The sequence below is a fragment of the Salmo salar genome, chromosome 05, assembly GCF_965601325.2.
Source record: "Salmo salar chromosome 05, fSalSal1, whole genome shotgun sequence".
Taxonomy (NCBI): domain Eukaryota; kingdom Metazoa; phylum Chordata; class Actinopteri; order Salmoniformes; family Salmonidae; genus Salmo; species Salmo salar.
Window position 1 is genome coordinate 70475764 of NC_138295.1, and position 25164 is coordinate 70500927.

The 25164-nt window shown below is 45.0% G+C and overlaps 2 protein-coding genes across 3 annotated transcripts; both read left to right on the forward strand.

Annotated features, from left to right (window-relative positions):
• The first annotated feature begins 118 nt into the window (after window positions 1-118).
• Window positions 119-6008, forward strand: LOC106605590 (uncharacterized). Its single transcript, XM_045718677.2, has 3 exons — window positions 119-360; window positions 646-820; window positions 961-6008. Exons 1-3 carry the CDS (start codon window positions 334-336, stop codon window positions 2436-2438), a joined length of 1680 nt encoding a protein of 559 aa, XP_045574633.1. The 5' UTR covers window positions 119-333; the 3' UTR covers window positions 2439-6008.
• A 2257-nt stretch (window positions 6009-8265) lies between these two features.
• On the forward strand, window positions 8266-21665 carry LOC106605589 (cell surface glycoprotein MUC18). Of its 2 annotated transcripts, none has more exons than XM_045718678.2 (7): window positions 8266-8429; window positions 11901-12022; window positions 12398-12602; window positions 13476-13621; window positions 15068-15212; window positions 16156-16340; window positions 20848-21665. In XM_045718678.2, exons 1-7 carry the CDS (start codon window positions 8372-8374, stop codon window positions 20848-20850), a joined length of 864 nt encoding a protein of 287 aa, XP_045574634.2. In that variant the 5' UTR covers window positions 8266-8371; the 3' UTR covers window positions 20851-21665. The 2 variants fall into 2 exon arrangements, with proteins under 2 accessions (XP_045574634.2, XP_014056870.2); XM_014201395.3 differs by having other exon boundaries at window positions 8268-8429; window positions 16187-16340.
• The last annotated feature ends 3499 nt before the right edge of the window (window positions 21666-25164 follow it).

A 25164-nucleotide genomic window follows, 5' to 3' on the forward strand; every position in this document is an offset into this window, starting at 1 on the left:
TAGGTCTATAATTATATAGGCCTACCTCCTCGAGACAGTTGGATAGTGCTAATGCGCACAGTAAAGAGCTCGGTTGAAGAAAAGACTACAAATCCTGTCACATGGTAAGAAAGCCCGGAAATAATTTGTAAAATCCGGCGAAGATAATAACACAGTAGGGAAATGTGGCGGGCGTAAGAATACACTACAGCTTGCAATCGATATCCCTTTCAGTGTCGATCGGAAGACCGTTGGGTTACGTAGCTCAAATTCCTTTCTCTTGCTTCGCGCAATGTAGGCTGATGAAACGGAACAGACGGCAAAAACTTCGTATAACTGTACACATTATTCTACATGGACAAAGACAAGTTCGCTGTGAGCGTAAGTATATAGGCCTGTCAATAAAATGCATATTTTGAAGAAGTGAATATGGTTGTGTAGCTTATTTGTATCCATAATAAAAAAGGAACCAAAAAGCACAGTCTTGGATTTAAAAAAAGTATTATTGTAAAAAAATATATAATACAGTTTAAATATTTGTTAAACTGATTACTATTGCTAATGTATATGTAAGTCATAAACTAAATATTATGTTGTAGTATAAGCAATCTCATTGTTATTTTCCAATTGACACCTATCCTCTCCCTCTTCATTTCCCCCACCCAGCATGACTCGTGCTCCTGGTTGGAGATGCACCAGTTCATTGGAGACCTGATGGTCTCTGGGGGGGCTCTGGGGCTAAAAGACGCCCCAACAGCAGCCCCAGGCTCAGCCCAGCCCAGACAGGTCCAGGCCAAGGGAGAGAGCATTAGAGAGGCTAGAGACATCAGTGGACAACAAGGTGAGTGGAGAACATTGTGGAGTAATAGGAAAGGACAGGGAATACTAAGGAAACAGATTTTGTTTTCGTAGGTAATGGCTTGTCTGGCTTTATAATAAATGTATTTTCTTGCTTTTGTCTTTCCCCCCACTTGTACACAGCTCAGCACCATACCTGCACTTGCCCTGGCTGCCCATACTCCTCCTCATCTTCCTCCTTCCAGACCATAAAGCCCAGAGGCACTGTGTCCTCACAGCCCGAGCCCAGCAGCACCTACAGCCCAGAGCTCAGTCAGCCCCAGAGTCAGGACAAGGAGACCAGCACCCAGAGCCCCAGCCCAGCCCCTACCACTCCCACTAACCAGGGTACTTCTTCACCAAGCCCCCTGCCTCAAATCCCCACCTTCCCTTGTTTCTGCTGCCGCCGGGGCTTCCAGACATGCACCCAGCTACTGCACCACCAACAGGGGGCAGCAGACTTTCCATTCTCCCAGACGCACACCCACTACCACCACCACTGCCCACTTACCACCTGCCTGCCCCTCCACCACTCCCACCCTGGCCTGGCCCCTGGCACCTTCCCCTGCCTGTCCTGCCAGCATTCCTTCCCCTCCTGCTCCCAGCTCCTCCGCCACCAGCAGGGCCACAAACCCCCCCAGAACCATGTTGGAGGGGTGACCACAGTGTCCCCCACCCTACACCCATGCATGCACTGTACAGCCTCCTTCCCCCGACCCTCTCAGCTGCTACAGCACCAGCGCACCCAGCACGCTCACAAGGCCGGCGGCTTCCTGTGCACCGAGTGCGGGCGTGCCTTCAACTCTCACTCCAACCTCCGCATCCACCTCAACGTACACACCGGCTCCCGGCCCTACTCATGCCCTGACTGCGGAAAGAGCTTCAGCCAGTCAGGAGCGTTGAAGATCCATCTGCGCATTCACACTGGGGAGAGACCCTATGCCTGTGCCTACTGTGGGAGGGGCTTCCCCCACCTGGCCGGGGTCCGGGCCCACCAAAGGACTCACACAGGTGAGAAGCCCTACCGCTGCACCCAGTGTGGGAAGTGCTTCACCCAGTCGGGGGCACTGAAGATCCACACAAGGATCCACACCGGGGAACGGCCGTTTGTGTGCAGCCTCTGTGGGAAGGGCTTCTCCAACCGCTCCGGCATCCGCTTCCACCAGCGCACTGTCCATGGGATGGTGTCGGATATGGGCGGGGGTGGAGGAGCCGGTGGGTCCCATAGGGGGAGACAGAGTCTAGACAGCTCAGCTGCTGTGGGACGCCTCAGTGCCAATCCAAACAGGATACGCAATAACCCCCATACTGACGTGAGCTCCAGCATTACTCCTGCCCCGACCAAAATCCTTTCCCCTGGGTCTCTCCTTGCTCCTCCAGGGTCAGGTCCGACTGTAACCTCAGACAAAGAGCCCCAGTTCCAGTCTAGCGGTGTGAAGATCCCCTCCAGGAGAGCAGAACCAGGCAGTAGCAGGGAAGGGAGGGCTCAGCTGTACACATGTGAGGACTGTGGGCTGCGTTTTGGGGACGCTCCCTCCAGAAACAGACACCAAACTCTGGTGCACTACTCTACAGAAGGTGTAGAGGAGGATGACCTGGGGGACACTGAGGGGGAGGGGTGAGAGAGGGAGGAGGGAGAGGGAGAGATGGAAGCTTGATGCAGTAGATTGTTGGATCAAATCAAAGTTAATTTGTCACGTGCTCCGAATACAACAGGTGTAGACCTTACAGTGAAATGCTTACTTACAGGCTCTAACCAATAGTGTGGAAAAAAAGGTATGTGTGTGTGTGTGTGTGTGTAGGTAAGTAAAGAAATAAATAAAACAACAGTAAAAAGACATTTGAAAATAAGAGTAGCAAGGCTATATACAGACACCGGTTAGTCAGGCTTATTGAGGTAGTATGTACATGTGGGTATGGTTAAAGTGACTATGCATATATGATGAACAGAGAGTAGCAGTAGCGTAAAAGAGGGGTTGGTGGGTGGTGGGACACAATGCCGATAGCCCAGTTAGCCAATGTGCGGGAGCACTGGTTGGTCGGCCCAATTGAGGTAGTATGTACATGAATGTATAGTTAACGTGACTATGCATATAAGATAAACCGAGAGTAGCAGGGGGAGGGCACACAATGCAAATAGTCCGGGTAACCATTTGGTTACCTGTTCAGGAGTCTTATGGCTTGGGGTTAAAAACTGTTGAGAAGCCTTTTTGTCCTAGACTTGGCACTCCAGTACATGTGCCATGCGGTAGTAGAGAGAACAGTCTATGACTAGGGTGGCTGAGGTCTTTGACAATTTTCAGGGCCTTCCTCTGACACCGCCTGGTGTACAGGTCCTGGATGGCAGGCAGCTTAGCCCCAGTGATGTACTGAGCCGTACGCACTACCCTCTGAAGTGCCTTGCGGTCGGAGGCCGAGCAATTGCCGTACCAGGCAGTGATGCAACCGGTCAGGATGCTCTCGATGTTGCAGCTGTAGAACCTTTTGAGGATCTCAGGACCCATGCCAAATATTTTTACTTTCCTGAGGAGGAATAGGCTTTGTCGTGCCCTCTTCACGACTGTCTTGGTGTGTTTGGACCATTCTAATTTGTTGTTGATGTGGACACCAAGGAATTTGAAGCTCTCAACCTGCTCCACTACAGCCCCGTCGATGAGAATGGGGACGTGCTCGGTGCTCCTTTTCCTGTAGTCCACAATCATCTCCTTAGTCTTGGTTACGTTGAGGGATAGGTTGTTATTCTGGCACCACCTGGCCAGGTTTCTGACCTCCTCCCTATAGGCTGTCTCATCGTTGTCGGTGATCAGGCCTACCACTGTTGTGTCGTCAGCAAACTTAATGATGGTGTTGGAGTCGTGCCTGGCCATGCAGTCGTGGGTGAACAGGGAGTACAGGAGGGGACTGAGCATGCACCCCTGGGGAGCTCCAGTGTTGAGGATCAGCGTGGCAGATGTGTTGCTACCTACCCTCACCACCTGGGTGCGGCCCGTCAGGAAGTCCAGGATCCAGTTGCAGAGGGAGGTGTTTAGTCCCAGGTTCCTTAGCTTAGTGATGAGCTTTGAGGGTACTATGGTGTTGAACGCTGAGCTGTAGTCAATCAATAGCATTCTCACATAGGTGTTCCTTTTGTCCAGGTGGGAAAGGGCAGTGTGGAGTGCAATAGAGATTGCATCATCTGTGGATCTGTTTGGGCGGTATGCAAATTGGAGTGGGTCTAGGGTTTCTGGGATAATGGTGTTGATATGAGCCATTACCAGCCTTTCAAAGCACTTCATGGCTACGAATGTAAGTGCTACAGGTCTGTAGTCATTTAGGCAGGTTGCCTTTATGTTCTTGGGCACAGGGACTATGGTGGTCTGCTTGAAGCATGTTGGTATTACAGACTCAATCAGGGACATGTTGAAAATGTCAGTGAAGACACCTGCCAGTTGGTCAGCACATGCCCGGAGCGCACGTCCTGGTAATCCATCTAGCCCTGCAGCCTTGTGAATGTTGACCTGTTTAAAGGTCTTACTCACGTCGGCTATGGAGAGCGTGATCACACAGTCATCCGGAACAGCTGATGCTCTCATGCATGCCTCAGTGTTGCTTGCCTCGAAGCGAGCATAGAAGTGATTTAGCTCGTCTGGTAGGCTCGTTTCACTCGGCAGCTCGCTGCTGTGCTTCCCTTTGTAGTCTGTAATAGTTTGCAAGCCCTGCCACATCCGACGAGCGTCGGAGCCGGTGTAGTATGATTCAATCTTAGCCCCGTATTGACGCTTTGCCTGTTTGATGGTTCGTCGCAGGGCATAGTGGGATTTCTTGTAAGCTTCCGGGTTAGAGTCCCGCACCCTGAAAGCGGCAGCTCTACCCTTTAGCTCAGTGGGAATGTTGCCTGTAATCCATGGCTTCTGTTTGGGGTATGTACGTACAGTTACTGTGGGGACGACGTCCTCAATGCACTTATTGATAAAGCCAGTGACCGATGTGGTGTACTCCTCAATGCCATCGGAAGAATCCCGGAACATGTTCCAGTTTGTGATAGCAAAACAGTCCTGCAGTTTAGCATCTGCTTCATCTGACCATTTTTTTTATAGACCGAGTCACTGGTGCTTCCTGCTTTTTAATTTTTGCTTGTAAGCAGGAATCAGGATGATAGAGTTGTGTTCGGATTTGCCAAATGGAGGGCGAGGGAGAGCTTTGTACGCGTCTCTGTGTGTGGAGTACAGTTGATCTACAATTTCTTTCCCTCTGGTTGCACATTTAACATGTTGATAGAGATTTGGTAGAACTGATTTAAGTTTCCCTGCATTAAAGTCTCCGGCCACTAGGAGCACCGCCTCTGGGTTAGTGGTTTCCTGTTTGCTTATTTCCTTACACAGCTGGCTGAGTGCGGTCTTAGTGCCGGCATCTGTCTGTGGTGGTAAATAAACAGCCATGAAAAGTATAGCTGAGAAATCTCTAGGCAAGTAGTGTGGCCTGCAATTTATCACAATATACTCTACTTCAGGCGAGCAAAATCTAGAGACTTCCTTAGATTCCGTGCACCAGCTGTTGTTTGCAAATATGCACAGACCGTGAGAGGTGGGAAAACTGGAATGGGAACATGGAGAGGTGAGAAGAGACTGAAAGCTTGAGACTCATCGAGGAGGAAAAATGCGTAAAGCCATGGCGGTGAAGGGAGGTGAGAAGATAAAGTGAAAAATTAAGTGTCTCTATCAATGGCATCTATGACATATTTCAGATTGAATTTCCACTTTAAAAGATGCACTGCAGGCCTAAGGAAGTCTTTTGCGATAGTGTTCACATTTTGGGAGTCCAATTTTCTCTTTGTCAAAAAGCCAAGTACCATGATTAGGCTACTAAAGATGATATTTGAGAGCTTTGGATTATTTTTGTATTTATTTTACTGGTTTGGCAAAATCCACAGATAACATCATCTCAAATGTATGATACTGTAAGACATTGTCCCATAGGGCGGCGCACAATTGGCCCAGCGTCATCCGGGTTAGGGGTTAGGGGAGGGCTTGGCCGAGGTAGGCCGTAAATAAGAATTTGTTCTTAATTGACTTGCCTAGTTAAATAGAGGTTAAATAATACATAAAACGTAAGTGCAGAAATGAGGATATGCTGTATTTAGCATCATTATGTAATATATGTTTTGTAATAATAGAATCTGATATTGTATGTCGATAAACTGATATACACAAGTATATACGGGCCTATCTATTTTGCTCATTGTGCCTTTGATCTCAGATTAGATCATTCTAGTACATAAAAAATATATATTTGCATAAATCACACTGTACTAAACTTCATGACAACTGATATGTTAGTGGTTTAGTGATTTTATTGAGGATCAATATCTTCACTGTTGGAAGATGAGCTCTTATACAAGGTATTTTTAATCAGGATCATTTCTCAGACATGGTTTGTTGACCTGTTTTCTATTGCTTCAGATCGTCACCTAGTGGACATTTAGAAGCATAGCAGCAGAAACACAGGCACTGAAGCTAGTCTGTCTAGGCTACAGGTGTCACTCATTCCACGAAGGTCCGAGTGTCTGTGGGTTTTAGCTGCTCCCTTGTCCTTGATTTATGAATTACGGTCACTAATTACTAAGGAACTACCACACACACTTGTCTTGGGCTTAATTGAAAGGAAAAAACTAAAACCTGCAGACACTAGGCCCTCCATGGAATGAGTTTGACACCCCTTCTCTAGATCAATGGTTCCCAAACAGTGGTACTAGGACCCCTGGGGGTACTTGAGAAGACTCATGTGACCATAGGCCTACTGGTAAAATGCGCATGAGGGGGTGCTTCAGCAGTGGAGGCTGCTGAGGGGAGGACGGATTATAATAATGGCCGGAATGGAGTAAATGAAATGGAATGGAATCAAACGCATGAAAACCATTTGTTTGATGTATTTGATACCATTCCACCGATTCCGCTCCAGCCATTATCATGAGTGTATCCTACCAAATGAAGGTGCCACCAACCTCCTGTGCTTCAGGGGTAGTCCAGACCGAGCACAATTCAGCTGTTGGTCCAGTTACTGAAAAAGGTTGGGAACCATTGATCTAGATATCTGTGTTGCCACCCACGATTTGCAAATGCTACTGTTGCCTATGGTCTTTTTTTTTCAGACACTGAAACTATTGAAACTTTTGTATGGCCAACTTCCCTTCTTTGGTATTCTGTTTTTATTTTTCCACATAGACCAGTTATCAGTAAATGATTGCCTCAGTCATTCAGGGTTGTTTAAAAACATCATCTATAGGGCCTTTTGTAATGATAATTTCACTCCAGATGTGCTTCTGAGTGTCTCAGATGTTTACTAATTGGTTTAAACTGATACTAAAACCACGGTCAGCTGGGATTCCCAACAACAGGCAAGGCTTGTACAATTATCTGGGAGATCTTATATCAGACATATAGCATGACGAGCCACTAGTGATGACACTACAGAAATGGCAGAATTGGTTTGCCAGAAACAGAAAAAATTTTAAACGTATGAGACGGACGTTCTTGGAAGTTTGACTAATCAAAATGTGTCCATGAAAAGGCTCTGTTTCAAGTGTGCTAATGGTTCCTTGAAACTTAACAGCATTTCACAGTACCTTTTGCAAAGAGATGATTTTGTTATAGGTTTTGCAAGTGTTTATTTGGTCGCGCTGAAACGATCTCAAGTGCTGCGTAAAATCAGGCGACGCAGAACAGTCCACATGGGTAAAAAACGGCACCCCATGCGTAGACCGCGTCCTTCCACTTGTCATGATATGTAATTAAGTGTAAACGGAACCATTTACGGACCCACCTGAAGTTGGGACAGGTTTGGTTAATGATAGGTAATTGACCTATAGATGGCAAAAGCTCTTGTGTGTGACAAAAGAGCGCTTTATGATAGCAGTACGTCTCTCCAACCATGGTCCTGGTGAGCTACCGTCCTGAGCGAAACACTAGATGAGGGTAGCTCTCCAGGAACCGGGTTGGAGAGCCATGCATGACACAGTCAGAGCTATCTGGGATCTTTGGGACATCCCTACCCCGTTAAAGTAGAATTTTAAAATGTTAGGTAAGTGCTATGGTTGTGGCTAGGGTAGGGACTTTCCAATGATACCGTATAGCACTGACCTGCGTGAAACTGTACACCTACATCCTGAGCGCACGTAGACAAGTGACGCAGTAACGAGTGATTGGTAATTGGAGCGTATACGCCCATTGTTATCAATATACACAGTCTTGGTTTTACTTAATATCTACAACAGTGGAGAACAGTTATTTAAAACCAAACAGAAAAAAAAACACTTTAATAAAAACATTCTGCTCGTGGAAAGAAAGAGGTGTGTGTGTGTGTGTATGTATGTATGTATATATAAATATATATATATATATACACAAAGCTTGTTTCCAAACTTTGAAAGAAAGACAACCCTGGAAGCCACGCCTCCCCCAGTATCAATAAGTACAGTGCCAGACGTTCTTTTCGACAGTCAGACGGATTTGCAGTATTTGGATACAGACAGTGAAGCAGAGTGGGAATACTCATCAATACCCAGAATCCAATAACAAACATGAGAGGTTTTATACTCTTTGCGATTTTAGTAATTGCATATGCTCACAGCACTACTGGTAAATATGATTGTATTTACTTTAACTGAGTGAATTTAATTTTATTCTACTCTCTCTATACACTAACATTTTATGTAGGCTTATTCGTTTTAATTCAACTGCAAATGTGAACTCTGTTCAGCATTGTCCTTCAAGTTAGTTTACTTGACAACAGTCGTGTAAAGTACTTAAGTAGTACTTTCAAGTATTTTTACTTAAGTCGTTTTTTGGGTGTATCTGTACATTACTATTTATATTTTTGACAACTTTTTTATTCACTACTTTCATAAAGAAAATAATGTACTTTTTACTCCATACATTATCCCTGACACCCAAAAGTACATTTTGAATGCTTAGCAGGACAGAAAAATGGTCCAATTCACTTACTTATCAAGAAAACATCCCTGGTCATCCCTACTGCCTCTGATCTGTGACTCACCAAACACAAATGCATCTTTTGTATATAATGTCTAAGTGTTGGAGTGTGCCCGTGGCTATCCGTACATTTTAAAAACAAGAAAATGGTGCCATTTGCTTTGCTCAAAAGAAGGAATTTGAAGTGATTTTTACTTTTGATACTTCAGTATATTTAAAACCAAATACTTTTAGACTTTTATTGAAGTAGTATTTTACTGGGTGACTTCTACTTTTACTTGAGTAACCTTCTATTACGGTATCTATACTTTTACTTAAGTATAACAATTGGGTACTTTTTCCACCACTGCCATCTGGTTTGTTTAATATAAGGAATTTGAAATGATTCATAGTTTTACTTTTACATTTGATACTTAAGTGTATTTTAGCAATTACATTTACTTTTGATACGTAAGTAGATTTAAAACCAAATGCTTTTAGACTTTTACTCAAGTAGTATTTTACTGCGTGACTTAGACTTTTACTTGAGTCATTTTTTATGAAGGTATCTTTACTTTTACTCAAGTATGACAATCGGGTACTTTTTCCACCACTGCTTGACAAGATATTGTAGGTCAGCTGTGTTGGCATCACATAAGGGCTTATACTCAGATTTAACTTGCACTCATTATCTCATTACCTGCACATGGTGTGTTATCATGGTTGGTATATTATTGTATTATGGGAAAGAGATTATTTTGTTCTCGGTTTTGCAAGTGTTTATTTGGTCGCGCTGAAACGATCTCAAGTGCTGCGTAAAATCAGGCGACGCAGATGTGTATGTAAACTCAGCAAAAAAAACGTCCTCTCACTGTCAACAGCGTTTATTTTCAGCAAACTAAACATGTGTAAATATTTGTATGAACATAACAGGATTCAACAACTGAGACATAAACTGAACAAGTTCCACAAACATGTGACTAACAGAAATTGAATAATGTGTCCCTGAACAAAGGGGGGGTTAAAATCAAAAGTAACAGTCAGTATCTGGTGTGGCCACCAGCTGCATTAAGTACTGCAGTGCATATCCTCCTCCTCATGGACTGCACCAGATTTGCCAGTTCTTGCTGTGAGATGTTACCCCACTCTTCCACCAAGGCACCTGCAAGTTCCCGGACATTTCAGCGGGGAATGGCCCTAGCCCTCACCCTCCTATCCAACAGGTCCCAGACGTGCTCAATGGGATTGAGATCCGGGCTCTTCGCTGGCCATGGCAGAACACTGACATTCCTGTCTTGCAGGAAATCACGCACAGAACGAGCTGGGGCTGTGGAGGGTCATGTCAGGATGAGCCTGCAGGAAGGGTACAACATGAGGGAGGAGGATTTCTTCCCTGTTACGCACAGCGTTGAGATTGCCTGCAATGATGCTGTGACACACCGCCCCAGACCATGACGGACCCTCCACCTCCAAATCGATCCCACTCCAGAGTACAGACCTCGGTGTAACGTTCATTCCTTCGATGATAAACGCGAATCCGACCATCACCCCTGGTGAGACAAAACCACGACTCGTCAGTGAAGAGCACTTTTTGCCAGTCCTGTCTGGTCCAGCGACGGTGGGTTTGTGTCCATAGGCAATGTTGTTGCCGGTGGTGTATGGTGAGGATCTGCCTTACAACAGGCCTACAAGCCCTAAGTCCAGCCTCTCTCAGCCTATTGCGGACAGTCTGAGCACTGATGGAGGGATTGTGCATTCCTGGTGTAACTCGGGCAGTTGTTGTTGCCATCCTGTACCTGTCCTTCAGGTGTGATGTTCGGATGTACCGATCCTGTGCAGGTGTTGTTACATGTGGTCTGCCACTGCGAGGACGATCAGCTGTCCGTCCTGTCTCCCTGTAGTTCTGTCTTAGGCATCTCACAGTACGGACATGGCAATGTATTGCCCTGGCCACATCTGCAGTCCTCCTGCCTCCTTGTGGCATGCCTAAGGCACGTTCACACAGATGAGCAGGGACCCTGGGCATCTTTCTTTTGGTGTTTTTCAGGGTCAGTAGAAAGGCCTCTTTAGTGTCTTAAGTTTTCATAACTGTGACCTTAATTTCTTACTGTCTGTAAGCTGTTAGTGTCTTAATGACCTTTCCGCAGGTGCATGTTCATTAATTGTTTATGGTTCATTGAACAAGCATGGGAAACAGTGTTTAAACCCTTTACAATGAAGATCTGTGAAGTTATTTGGATTTCTACAAATTATCTTTGAAAGACAGGGTCCTGAAAAAGGGCCGTTTCTTTTTTACTGAGTTTATATATATTTTTATATTTTTTTATATTGTCTCTGTTTGTGCCTGGGTAATCGATTCAATTATTAATTGAGAGCGGAACTCCCCTGAAAAGCCAATTATTTGAATACGAATTGAAAGTGTGACAAATCAAATGAATCTCTGCACCTCTATCCAACTCCATGGGATTTGATTTACCTTGGAGACTCAACGCCTGTGGAGAAAAGCAATTTAAGTCACTGTTAGTGAAAAAAAAAACTATCTAAAGACATGTTTCCAATTGCTTTTCTTCAGCATTGTCCATGGTGTGGATTGATAATGCCACAGTCATCCCTGTGAAATGGTGTGCTTTCCACGTGTTGTTCAGCTCCTCTGACAAGTAATGCAAGTGCGTGGTTGGTCTGTGTTTTTGCACTAAAACGCTTTGTCCAGCAGGGGACCTCTTACTAACCTTTTGTTACCAGCATCTCCTAGTCAAGTAGACAAACCTGTTGTTCTTCTGGCTGTGTTTGGCTAATTGCCAGTCTGGTTTGAATCAGTCAACAAGAAGGAAAAGGAAGAGCTTGTATAAAAATAAAACAATGTATTTGTCACTCAAACAGTAAGCTGCTGCAACAGCCCAGTCTAATGCCCTATATGTGGCCTGATTGTTAGGCACCAGTCCATCCACTGAAGTGTATCAAAATACTTCTCAACAAAAACCCCACTGGAATGACTATAGCAATCGGTGGGCAAAACAATAATCTTATCTACTACCAGCCATGGGATGAGATTAGCTAAACAATAAACTAGCATTGACAAATAAAGTGTATGATGAGGGTGTTGATTTGGTCCCTGTTGTCTTCCTCTGTCCTGTCTAGCGACTCTGGTCATAAAGGGACCAGACAAGCCTGTTCTGGAGAACGATGAAGTCACCCTGGAATGTCTGCTTTCCGACTCGGAGCTCAACACCAGCCAAGTCCACTTTGAGAAGTTTTCCAAGGTCAGGACACAGGCTACATCTACCTCTGACTTTACTTCTAATTGGGTTATATGACTGCCGATTCTGACTTCTAATTGGGTTATATGACTGCCGATTCTGTTGCTGTACTATGTGAAGTAAAGCGCGTTGAGGCGCTGCACTTATCGAAACGTGACTTGAACTCGACTTCAGTTAGTGCAGTATGTTTAATTATGTCAACAGGGCTCAGCTTTAAACATTTTATTGCATATAAAATGACCAATGTGTGCAGACCAAGAAGGTAATCATTCTCGCTACTACTCATATCACTGTGCCAGTCCCCCATATGACTGCTGTTTGCAGATTAGGAAAATCTGTTTCTCTCTCACTGTTCCTCTCTCTCCTACTCTCCATCAGTACATGAATAAGTGGTATCGGCTGGAGGAGGAGCCCATATACCACCGATGTATCCCTGGTGTTATCTTGAGGCGTGAGGTGAGCCAACTGCTTCTGTCCATCCACAGCATCCACAGCTACTTCCACCAGGGACTCTACCGCTGTGTCGCAGACAACGCCACGGCACCCGACAACTCCTCCCAGCCCCTGGCTATCACCATCAACTGTGAGTATGGGGTGGGCTATATAGTCACATGCATCTCTGTAACAGCTGTTTTTTATTTATTTTTAATGGCGCGATGGCCGATAAGTCGGCACTGCAGGAAAGACCAAACCTCCGGGAGAGCTGCTGGGTATGCAGGCTTTTAGTACAACCCTGCTTTAATACACCTGATTTGTATCAGCTGCTCCCCAGAACCTTGATTAGCTGAATCCGGAGGGTAAGTGTAGTGCTGGAACAAACCCCTGCACACCCAGTAGTAGCTCTCCAGGAGGAGCGCCTGCTATCCACTCCACCGTACAGTATATCTATTCTCCTCGTTGTTTTCAAAAACAATGTTCCAGAAACGGAAATTCACAGCGGATAGATAGAAATACAAAGCAACCAGAAGAAGAGACATATTGTACTGTACAAGGCACATGAAAGGGTGGTCATAGCGTGAGGCCTATTTTCCCTTCCGCTACAGGGGGGATCAAATCGTCCGTCATGTCTTTTGATAGGCTTCTTTGCCTGTGGAGCAATCGATAATGGGGAGTTATTTGTGTGGACAGAAGGAGAGAACCCAAGGCACATGGAGATGGTTCCGGTGACGTAGAGCGGGAGAAAATTAACCGTCACACTCCACAGTGCACCATTGTGAGGACTTAGGAAGATGAAGGCAATTACCATTATCTGATTGTTCCCTCATGGGCAATTTGTAGAGGATTTGAGGCACGATACTGCAGTATACTCAGGGATATGGCTCTGTTGACTGATGTCTATGCATGCTTGTACACCGTGCGCACAGCTGCACACACACACTCAAACCTCTTTAAAACCATCACGCATGCATTCTTCTTGATTTCTGCCTGAACCTGCTGTTTCTGATCCCCTGTTCAGACATGCGTGAGCTGTCTGTGTACGATGTGTCCTCCTCCAGCCGGAAGTTCATCAAGGAAAACCTGCTTGTGACACTCGGCGACGACGTGGAGGTGGAGTGCTCCACCACAGCCTCCGAGGCACCACAATACTTCTGGCAGAAATATGTGAGTTTGGGTCTGTCAGGATCTGGTCTTCTATCGCTCGATCTCTCACTCTCTGTCCCGCTCCTCTTTCTCTCAGCACCATAAGAGGTGCTCAGTATTCATTGGTATTCCCTGGTTTGGACCCTCCTCTTTCTGGAGAGCAGCTTGCCCACTTACAGAGGATTAATAGTTTAATGAGGTCTAGACAGGTGGCATTCAACCTGAAAGCCATTCTGTGGATAGATTCCTAATGATTTTTCAATGTTCAGTTCACCATTGTTGAATTATTCAACTTGCTGTTACCAAAGCCACAAACCAAATACCCAGGGGAATTAAGACCTCTCAATGCTAAATGTCAAACTCCGAATGGCCATGTAGGCAACAATAAGACCTTGGTGAATTGATTTGCTGCCCCCTAGTGGTAAAATAAGGTATCACTACTTCAGCACATTGTGGGTCCACTATTTCAGACCTGATACAATTTCACACCTTTAAAATCAAGTTAGTCCTCATTTTCATCCATTTTTCTGAATTTGAATGTCTTTAGAAAGAATAGCCCTCCACCCTCCAATATCCATCGCTGTGAATGTCCTCCATCTACCTTTTGAACCGGTCTGTCCACACATTCATAACTATTTGCATAACTGTTTCTACATGTCTCCTCTTTCTCTCTCAGCACCTCTGCTCAGTATTCATTGGTATTCCCTGGTTTGGACCCTCCTCTTTCTGGAGGGCAGCTTGCCCACTTACAGAGGATTAATAGTTTGAGGTCTAGACAAGTGGTAGAAAGTATTCAAGGATGGGGATGGGAGGAATTATGGGGGCAGAGAAACAAACAGTATGGGCCATTTGATGGACAGCAGCTGACTGACTGCACAGTCCTGGTCTCTAGTAATGTCAATGGGAGGCAGGCAGGAGGCTCGATGCATCTGAGCCAGTGGATTTGCATACAGAATGCTGTTTTGGCCAAACCTGGCCTTTCCTGGAAATCCTCTTAATTCAGCCCCCCATTCAGATTGAAATGTACTTTCTTGGCAGGAAAATGTGAGATCCCAGGAGCCAAATCATTTGCATGGTGTAATGTCTTTTTTTTGTTTGTTTCTATTCGGTTTCTCCTATTATTTCTCCCCTACTGTGTCTAACTCTCCCTCTTAATAATAGCGCAGCATCTAGTTCTGTGTCCACAGTGCCTGCCATTTTCTCATTATGTGTTGTTAACAGTGTTGCTGTGTTATTATTTGCTGATTGCCCCATCTAGGTCAGTGAATGGGGTTTATGTGGAATTTATTCAGTGGGATTACTGTTCAGGTAAATACACCTTGTCTGGGAGTTTATCGCTTCTCTCACAGGGACAAGCATACTGTAACTCCACTGAGAAACGTTTTCTTGACTTGTTCGCTCGCTTTCTCCTCCATTCGCACCCCCTCCCCCCCTCTCTCTCTCACCCACCATCCTTCCCTCTATCAGGGAGAGGACTGGATCGTGCCCTCCTCCAAGCTGAGGCTGAAGAATGTGAGGATGGAGGATGGTGGAGACTACACCTGCATGGCTGAGCACCCCACCCTGTCCAGCCTGAAGAGGAGCAGCACCATCTCCATAACTGTGCTGACAGGTAGGTGGGGGGTCAGGGGTTAGGAAGGGGGGGACTACAGGGGTCAGGGGTTATGAAGAGGGACATTATGTGTAGGGGTTAGAATGCAGGAAGGAGAAGAGGGAGGGCGAGAGGTACAGATATAAGGGCCAACGCACATATGGGGAGGAGGGGTAGAGGGGAGTGTCTAGCGAGAAGCTCCCATCAAGGCGAGGGTCTTACGGCTATGTGATGGAGGCGGGAATTGGCCACTGCAGATGACGTCTCTTAGAACACTAAATATGTCACTGAAGAAGAGGACTCATTATATTACAGCTAATCCAATTTATCATACTGATCATTGTTCATTTTTATCAGCGACCTGCGAGATGATTACGCTGCATTAATGGTCACGGGTTTTTCCAAACGATCATATCGCCAATATAGAGTCAATTTGAATCATTGCGATTACAATCGTTTCAATTATCTAGCCTCCAAGTCAGTTACGCCAATCAAACTGGATGCATGTCAATTATAACAGTAAAGAAACTGCTTCAGTATTAAGTGGAAGTGAATAATCGAAGTGAACAATCAATTGCTCTAAATCTTACACTATTTTCAATCAATCAAATGTATTTAATACAGCCCTTTTTACATCAGCAGTTGTCACAGTGCTTTACAGATAGCCAGCCTAAAACCGCAGAGAGCAAGCTATGCAGATGAGCAGCACAGAGGCTAGGAAAAACTCCCTTAAAAGTAGGAACCTAGGAAGAAACCTAGCTAACCAGGCTCTTCTGGCTGTACCGGTTGGCGATGCATGTGGCCATTAAGGACAGATCGTTTTTCAAGACATTGAAACGTTCATAGATGACCAGCAGGGTCAGATTATAACCATCTGATCCAGAAGAGTTGGATACACTACAACATGGACAGTATGGAGCGAGGCTAACAAAATAAACCGTCTGTGAATCATCCGCTATTAAAGCCTGTAGTGTGTCTGACTCTCCGGCCTGCAGCCACCAACAGCCGTCTCAACCAAGCCTGGTACGACTCCACCAACCTGGTGTTGATGACCTCCGTGGCGGGGGCGGTTCTCCTGGTGCTCATCCTGTCTATCACCGTCTTCCTGGTCCGCAGGACGAAGCAGGCCAAGAACACCAAGGGACCCATGTGAGTGCTGAGCTCTGTTGCACAGTCCCCTCCTCACCTCTCTCTCTGTGTGTGTGTGGTGCCCCCTCCTTTCTTTTATCTCCTTCCCCTCCCCTCTTCCATTTATCCCAGGTTATAGCCAATATATTATATCTATTGTCTTATATTTCACTCTGACTCTTACGATGGTACCAAGGCTAAGGTGGATTTACAGTGTGTGTTAGTGGTCTTGTAGGCCGCTTCGTCCCAGTGATGGTGACCAGCTCGACCCAGTCTCTGACTTCCTCCCTGATCTCTTCCCTGCCAACATGAACAAATACTACAGCTTACTATAAAATACTACAGTACTTACTGTAGAATTCTGTGGTATACTGTACAATACTATACTACACACTGTAGTATCCCTCAATCATGTGTAGTATGTTGTAGAATATTATAGTAAATACTACAGTAATGTCCGCAAAAACACAACACTTTTTTAAACTAAAGTAAATACTACAGTATTTAATTTGCATATTCCCTACCCATTCCCCTATGCCAATTTGTGCCACCTATAAGTTAGAAACATACATGCCAAGTATAGACCATATATTGTGTTACATACAGGTTAGAGAAAAGAGCTGACGTTCAGACCCCAGTCCTACCTACTTACAGGTTAGAGAAAAGAGCTGACGTTCAGACCCCAGTCCCACCTACTTACAGGTTAGAGAAAAGAGCTGACGTTCAGACCCCAGTCCCACCTACTTACAGGTTAGAGAAAAGAGCTGACGTTCAGACCCCAGTCCCACCTACTTACAGATTAGAGAAAAGAGCTGACGTTCAGACCCCAGTCCTACCTACTTACAGGTTAGAGAAAAGAGCTGACGTTCAGACCCCAGTCCCACCTACTTACAGGTTAGAGAAAAGAGCTGACGTTCAGACCCCAGTCCTACCTACTTACAGGTTAGAGAAAAGAGCTGACGTTCAGACCCCAGTCCCACCTACTTACAGGTTAGAGAAAAGAGCTGACGTTCAGACCCCAGTCCCACCTACTTACAGGTTAGAGAAAAGAGCTGACGTTCAGACCCCAGTCCCACCTACTTACAGGTTAGAGAAAAGAGCTGACGTTCAGACCCCAGTCCCACCTACTTACAGGTTTGAGAAAAGAGCTGACGTTCAGACCCCAGTCCCACCTACTTACAGGTTAGAGAAAAGAGCTGACGTTCAGACCCCAGTCCTACCTACTTACAGGTTAGAGAAAAGAGCTGACGTTCAGACCCCAGTCCTACCTACTTACAGGTTAGAGAAAAGAGCTGACGTTCAGACCCCAGTCCCACCTACTTACAGGTTAGAGAAAAGAGCTGACGTTCAGACCCCAGTCCCACCTACTTACAGGTTAGAGAAAAGAGCTGACGTTCAGACCCCAGTCCCACCTACTTACAGGTTAGAGAAAAGAGCTGACGTTCAGACCCCAGTCCCACCTACTTACAGGTTAGAGAAAAGAGCTGACGTTCAGACCCCAGTCCCACCTACTTACAGGTTAGAGAAAAGAGCTGACGTTCAGACCCCAGTCCTACCTACTTACAGGTTAGAGAAAAGAGCTGACGTTCAGACCCCAGTCCTACCTACTTACAGGTTAGAGAAAAGAGCTGACGTTCAGACCCCAGTCCTACCTACTTACAGGTTAGAGAAAAGAGCTGACGTTCAGACCCCAGTCCTACCTACTTACAGGTTAGAGAAAAGAGCTGACGTTCAGACCCCAGTCCCACCTACTTACAGGTTAGAGAAAAGAGCTGACGTTCAGACCCCAGTCCTACCTACTTACAGGTTAGAGAAAAGAGCTGACGTTCAGACCCCAGTCCTACCTACTTACAGGTTAGAGAAAAGAGCTGACGTTCAGACCCCAGTCCCACCTACTTACAGGTTAGAGAAAAGAGCTGACGTTCAGACCCCAGTCCCACCTACTTACAGGTTAGAGAAAAGAGCTGACGTTCAGACCCCAGTCCTACCTACTTACAGATTAGAGAAAAGAGCTGACGTTCAGACCCCAGTCCCACCTACTTACAGGTTAGAGAAAAGAGCTGACGTTCAGACCCCAGTCCTACCTACTTACAGATTATGGAAAATGTGCTCTTAGAATTTCTCTAGTAGGTTTCTTCTAAGTGAAAGCCTCCACTTCTATGTAAAAGATAATAAAACAAAACACTATAGTGGACACTACAGTAAAGTCTGCAAAAACACAACAGTAAATACTACATTATACTACGATACACAAAAACACTACATTAATTACTGTATTATATATATATAATATATATATATATATATGTATATATACACTACATGTTTTCTTTAACTACTGTATTTATACTGTAGATAGAGTTAACTGTAGATACTACAGTATACTACACTAAGTACTACAGTATTCACTGTAGTGTTTTGCAGACTGTAGTCCGCAAAATCACTGCAATGCATACTATAGTACACTGCTCAAAAAAATAAAGGGAACACTTAAACAACACAATGTAACTCCAAGTCAGTCACACTTCTGTGAAATCAAACTGTCCACTTAGGAAGCAACACTGATTGACACTAAATTTCACATGCTGTTGTGCAAATGGAATGGACAACAGGTGGAAATTATAGGCAATTAGCAAGACACCCCCAATAAAGGAGTGGTTCTGCAGGTGGGGACCACAGACCACATCTCAGTTCCTATGCTTCCTGGCTGATGTTTTGGTCACTTTTGAATGCTGGCGGTGCTTTCACTCTAGTGGTAGCATGAGATGGAGTCTACAACCCACACAAGTGGCTCAGGTAGCGCAGCTCATCCAGGATGGCACATCAATGCGAGCTATGGCAAGAAGGTTTGCTGTGTCTGTCAGCGTAGTGTCCAGAGCATGGAGGCGATACCAGGAGACAGGCCAGTACATCAGGAGACGTGGAGGAGGCCGTAGGAGGGCAACAACCCAGCAGCAGGACCGCTACCTCCGCCTTTGTGCAAGGAGGAGCAGGAGGAGCACTGCCAGAGCCCTGCAAAATGACCTCCAGCAGGCCACAAATGTGCATGTGTCTGCTCAAACGGTCAGAAACAGACTCCATGAGGGTGGTATGAGGGCCCGACGTCCACAGGTGGGGGTTGTGCTTACAGCCCAACACCGTGCAGGACGTTTGGCATTTGCCAGAGAACACCAAGATTGGCAAATTCGCCACTGGCGCCCTGTGCTCTTCACAGATGAAAGCAGGTTCACACTGAGCACATGTGACAGACGTGACAGAGTCTGGAGACGCCGTGGAGAACGTCCTGCTGCCTGCAACATCCTCCAGCATGACCGGTTTGGCGGTGGGTCAGTCATGGTGTGGGGTGGCATTTCTTTGGGGGGCCGCACAGCCCTCCATGTGCTCGCCAGAGGTAGCCTAACTGCCATTAGGTACCGAGATGAGATCCTCAGACCCCTTGTGAGACCATATGCTGGTGCGGTTGGCCCTGGGTTCCTCCTAATGCAAGACAATGCTAGACCTCATGTGACTGGAGTGTGTCAGCAGTTCCTGCAAGAGGAAGGCATTGATGCTATGGACTGGCCCGCCCGTTCCCCAGACCTCCTGAATCCAATTGAGCACATCTGGGACATCATGTCTCACTCCATCCACCAACGCCACGTTGGACCACAGACTGTCCAGGAGTTGGCAGGATGCTTTAGTCCAGGTCTGGGAGGAGATCCCTCAGGAGACCATCCGCCACCTCATCAGGAGCATGCCCAGGCGTTGTAGGGAGGTCATACAGGCACGTGGAGGCCACACACACTATTGAGCCTCATTTTTACTTGTTTTAAGGGCATTACATCAAAGTTGGATCAGCCTGTAGTGTGGTTTTCCACTTTAATTTTGAGTGTGACTCCAAATCCAGACCTCCATGGGTTGATAAATTGGATTTCCATTGATTATTTTTGTGTGATTTTGTTGTCAGCACATTCAACTATGTAAAGAAAAAAATATTTAATAAGATTATTTCATTCATTCAGATCTAGGATGTGTTGTTTAAGTGTTCCCTTTATTTTTTTGAGCAGTATATTTATACTATAGTATTTTTTTCATGTGGATGTGTTTTCACCAGACTCTTGCAAAACATGTGAAGGATACTGTGGTCATATAGTATGTACTGTTAAAATCATAATAAATACACAGTAATCAGACACATTGTGACCCACAACTTCTGTTGATCAACCTCTTATCAGAGTGATTACAACATGAGTACAGTACATTCTTTCTGTAATAGGTATTCTGTCTTATATAATATATGAAAGCTATTGAGGTTAGGTTGCTCTTTACATCTCTGTGTGTGTTTGACCTACAGTATATTCTGTAGATAACTGGTTGGCAGTCTATTTGTTCTCTTTTACTTGTCTTTCTCTCCTCTGTAGTTCTCTGGGCAGTCCATTTACAAATAATGGTGCAACTCTATCTTTCTCTCCTCTGTAGTTCTCTGGGCAGTCCATTTACAAATAATGGTGCAACTCACTCTCTCTCCTCCCCCTCTCTCTACCTCCAGTGATGACCACTCTCAGAAGAAGCCCATCTACACAGCCAGTGTGGAGTCTCTGGCCTCTACCAGTGGAGACAAACAACCACTGGTGTGACCGCGCCAAGAGATGGAGAGAAGTAGTAGGGGAACAAATGGAGAAAGATGGTAAAGGGGGCAAGGGAGTGAGGAATAGGAAGGAGGGAAGATGTCAAGGTGGGAGGAGAGGTGCCTGGGTTATGGATGCAGAGTTGCAGTGAGCCAGGATGCAGAGTAAAATCGAAGCTATTATCAAAGGCTGGCTGCGTGTAAGAGGAGGGAGACAAATGATTGTTTTACTGGGGTGGTTTGCTTCCAGCGGGGTTGGCTGAAGTGTTCTTGAACAAAAGGTGTGCAATTTTCTCTTTTATTGATCTCGCAACCTGCAAAATTGACATTCACTTTCTTATCTGAGGCAAGGCGAGGGGGAGGAGTTTTTTGTAATGTGTGAACCCTGAGCAGCTGCAGACATGTTACCTTGAGTTGAACTGCTCACCACCACCACTGCAGCCTTGGGCTCACAAAAAGGAATGCCTCTTACGTTACAAATGTGCCTTTTCCCCACAATGCTTTTACGTGTAGAATATTGGTGTGGATTTTTTTTCAAGGAAATGTATAACCTTATGTAGCATACTAGTGGTGACGCACTTCACAGTATACAGACGAGATGTAGACTTGTAGATTATTTTCTATCTCTATATTCCAATGACAACTGAAGCACTTTCAAACATTAACCTCAGAGCTATCTATTTGCTGTATTTCCTGTACTTTTAATATTCATGATATAAAGTTGATTTGAGACATTCTAATAGTAATTCCCCAGTGTCTTTAATCATTGATTTAAATGTAGGACATATCGAGAGGGTGAGGAGTATTGACAATGCTGTGAAAGCTGGATGCTGGTACAAGCTTGACCACACATACAGTAAATCCAATGACCTCTTGACCTCCTATCCTCTCTATAACCTCAGTTCCCTCCACTTCCTATCCATTCTGCAAGGCCTTCCTCTACAGCTAACCTTTACTGCACCTCACTCACACCATCTAACCATGGAGAGAGAGCCTACATATGATATGCCCAGTCAATAACAGAAGACAGACAGACAACCTTCAGGCATCTACCCATTGTTTTAAGTGAGGCCATGTATGTGGTTACACATCGTTCATTCCCCACTGCATCCTACAGCACCATTAATAACTCTCCCTCTCTCAGCCAGACTGCAACTTCATTCTTTCATTTTCTCCTCTGTTGCCTTGTAACCTTAACGTATCGACTTCACTGCTTATCACCATAACCGCTCTACTCATAACTATTTATTTAATTACGACTGGACTGTCTGTTGATGTTTTATGTGTGCGTGGTTGAAGGTAGGCTGCCGTTAATAACGGGAAGGAGATGCTGTGGTTTAACAATGACACTCCATTAAAGGGTACCTTCCACGCGCTACAGAGCACAGCGAGGATAATATTATTAAACTGATTATTCAAGTCTTCACTGCAGGCTCCTTCTCCAGCCACCGTCTGGGTTTTTACAGGCTTTTTGTGTGTCCTAGCTGCTAGGTGTAAAGGCTGAGGTCAAAACTCTGTAGCCAAAAGTCCATAAAACAGTCATGCTCCATCAAAATACCATTTGGAAATTTGAAGCGCTCTTCATTTGAAATGCCAGTGAACAGCGTTTTATTTTGGCCTTTGAGGCATTTATGGGTAAAAAGCATACGCCTTCATAGATGTTGCTGGTTCAACAGGTTGGCCCAAGGACTACTAGACTACAGTGAGGTCAGTCGCATGAGGGCTTTCTGCCTCCATGGTTGTGTTTGGATAGCTCCGGCCCCTAGGCACTAACCTAGAATCAGCTTTCCCTTCTAAGGTCACCAGGTAAAGTTGAGGGCTGCCCTTAGACACTGGCATAGGGTCTGGCTTCTGACCTCATGTCAGTAGCTAAAGGTCGTAGGATTGGAGTTGGCTTACAAAAAGATGACCAGCTACACTTTTACCTAACATATCATATAGGAATAATTGTTAGGAATCATTGTTATTATCCTACACCAAGTATTTATCATTGTTGATTCTGTTTCCTAATATCCATTCACAATATAGTGATAAGTATACCCATAACCACACACATTGGTTATTACATTAAGCCTATGGTTGATTGACTAGCTGATGCTACTAGACCTGCAGTCAAGGATAAACTATGCTGTGAAATGGAGTGCAACATGTTTCAGCAAGACAGACAGCAGCAGTATACCGGTCTATGGAAGCCAGTCTCAGTGGACATCTCCATTGGAATGACTAGAGCATGTATAAGTTCTCTTGAATAATATAGCAACTAGGGCCCGCTCAAAGACATTGTTTAGAACACGTGGTCTCTATTCTGTTGAATTGCTATAGACTGGCACATTTGTGCACGTCACTTGGTTTTGTATGTTACCTTGCATATACATGTATGGGCTGAAATGAAAGTTAGGTTTTCGCTGGAGAGGCAGGTGTTCCCCCCATCATTACTCTCCAACAATGCCCCATCTGATGCGGGGGAGCCGCCGCTGACACCCGCCAACCGGGGAACAAACACTCCGAGAGAAAGTGACGGGAAAATTAAACGGGACGCGAAATGCGGGGGGCGGATATTATCCTAGCCAAAACAACATGATGAAAGAGAACATATCTCGGCATGGTACAAGTAGAAATCAAAAGACAGAAGGAACGGAAGGGTAAATCAGTAGCCTACAATCATGTCAGGCTACCCGCGGGGCAGAAGAATTTATACAGATGGGCCTGTTATGGAGACTGAGACAGGCCACTTTTCATGTAGCAATTTTAGAGGAATATTCAGGCTTAGGGCTACAGCATTTCCATCGACCAATTTTCAAAGCTGAAAATGAGAATGTGCCCTGCTTCAAATATATGATAATTTTCAGGCTGAATTAATTAATTAACAAACACATGTTAATTACAGGCTCATGTTACGAGCTGATCTGACATGCTATGCACTTTGGCCATCCAAAGGTGTCGCCAAACACTTACTTTGAAACATATTCATTCACGTATAATACAATATTCACTGAGGTATATTCAAAAGAAAATACAATTTTCATAATAGGCCCGTTTGGTGCCACGCTCTAACTGGAAAATTCAATTTGGGGTGCAGTGCAACCACAGCATACCGTCATGCTGAGTCTCCGGTGCTTCTTATTCAGCCGTTATGGGGCGGCAGCGTAGCCTAGTGGTTGGAGCGTTGGACCAGTAACCAAAAGGTTGCAAGATCGAATCCCCAAGCCGAGAAGGTACAAATCTGTCGTTCTGCACCTGAACAAGGCAGTTAACCCACTGTTCCTAGGCCGTCATTGAAAATAAGAATGTGTTCTTAACTGACTTGCCTAGTTAAATAAAGGTTAAAAAAAAGAAGTGCTTTCCCAAGCTCTGTCAAGATCAAGGGTTTGGAACCGCTGGAGAGTTTTGTTGGTTTCGTTCCATTACCGCTATTCCAAGCGGTAATTTGATCAAATACAGCTTTATTTAGGCTAGTGCTCTGCTCTACACTACACTGATGATTTCACTTTACATTTAGAACACATTTTAATATTCATGCTATTATGGTTTGAATGTTACAATAACATACTGTATATAGACTACCGTTCAAAAGTTTGGGGTCACTTAGAAATGTCCTTGTTTTTCAAATCAAAATCAAATCAAATGTTATTTGTCACATACACATGGTTAGCAGATGTTAATGCGAGTGTAGTGAAATGCTTGTGCTTCTAGTTCCAACCATGCAGTAATATATCTAACAAGTAATCTAACCTAACGATTTCACAACAACTAACTTATATACACAAGTGTAAAGGAATGAATAAGAATATGTACATAATAATATATGAATGAGCGATGGCCGAACGGCATAGGCAAGATGCAGTAGATGGTATAGGGTACAGTATATACATATGAGATGAGTAATGTAGGGTATGGAAACATTATATAAAGTGGCATTGTTTAAAGTGGCTAGTGATACATTTATTACATCAATTTTTCATTATTAAAGTGGCTAGAGATGAGTCAGTATGTTGGCAGCAGCCACTCAATGTTAATGATGGCTGTTTAACAGTCTAATGGCCTTGAGATAGAATCTGTTTTTCATTCTCTCGGTCCCAGCTTTGATGCACCTGTACTGACCTCGCCTTCTGGATGATAGCGGGGTGAACAGGCAGTGGCTCGGGTGGTTGTTGTCCTTGATGATCTTTTTGGCCTTCCTGTGACATCGGGTGGTGTAGGTGTCCTGGAGGGCAGGTAGTTTGCCCCCCAGTGATGCGT

What these genes read in the sequence shown, in the direction of transcription:
- LOC106605590 (XM_045718677.2), top strand. Translation starts at nt 334, where the DNA reads ATGGACAAAGACAAGTTCGCTGTGAGC. An exon ending in AAGACAAGTTCGCTGTGAGC is followed by an intron (nt 361 to 645) that starts GTAAGTATATAG and finishes TCCCCCACCCAG; the next exon opens with CATGACTCGTGCTCCTGGTT. An exon ending in AGACATCAGTGGACAACAAG is followed by an intron (nt 821 to 960) that starts GTGAGTGGAGAA and finishes ACTTGTACACAG; the next exon opens with CTCAGCACCATACCTGCACT.
- LOC106605589 (XM_014201395.3), top strand. Translation starts at nt 8,372, where the DNA reads ATGAGAGGTTTTATACTCTTTGCGATTTTAGTAATTGCATATGCTCAC. An exon ending in ATATGCTCACAGCACTACTG is followed by an intron (nt 8,430 to 11,900) that starts GTAAATATGATT and finishes TGTCCTGTCTAG; the next exon opens with CGACTCTGGTCATAAAGGGA. An exon ending in CCTGGCTATCACCATCAACT is followed by an intron (nt 12,603 to 13,475) that starts GTGAGTATGGGG and finishes TCCCCTGTTCAG; the next exon opens with ACATGCGTGAGCTGTCTGTG.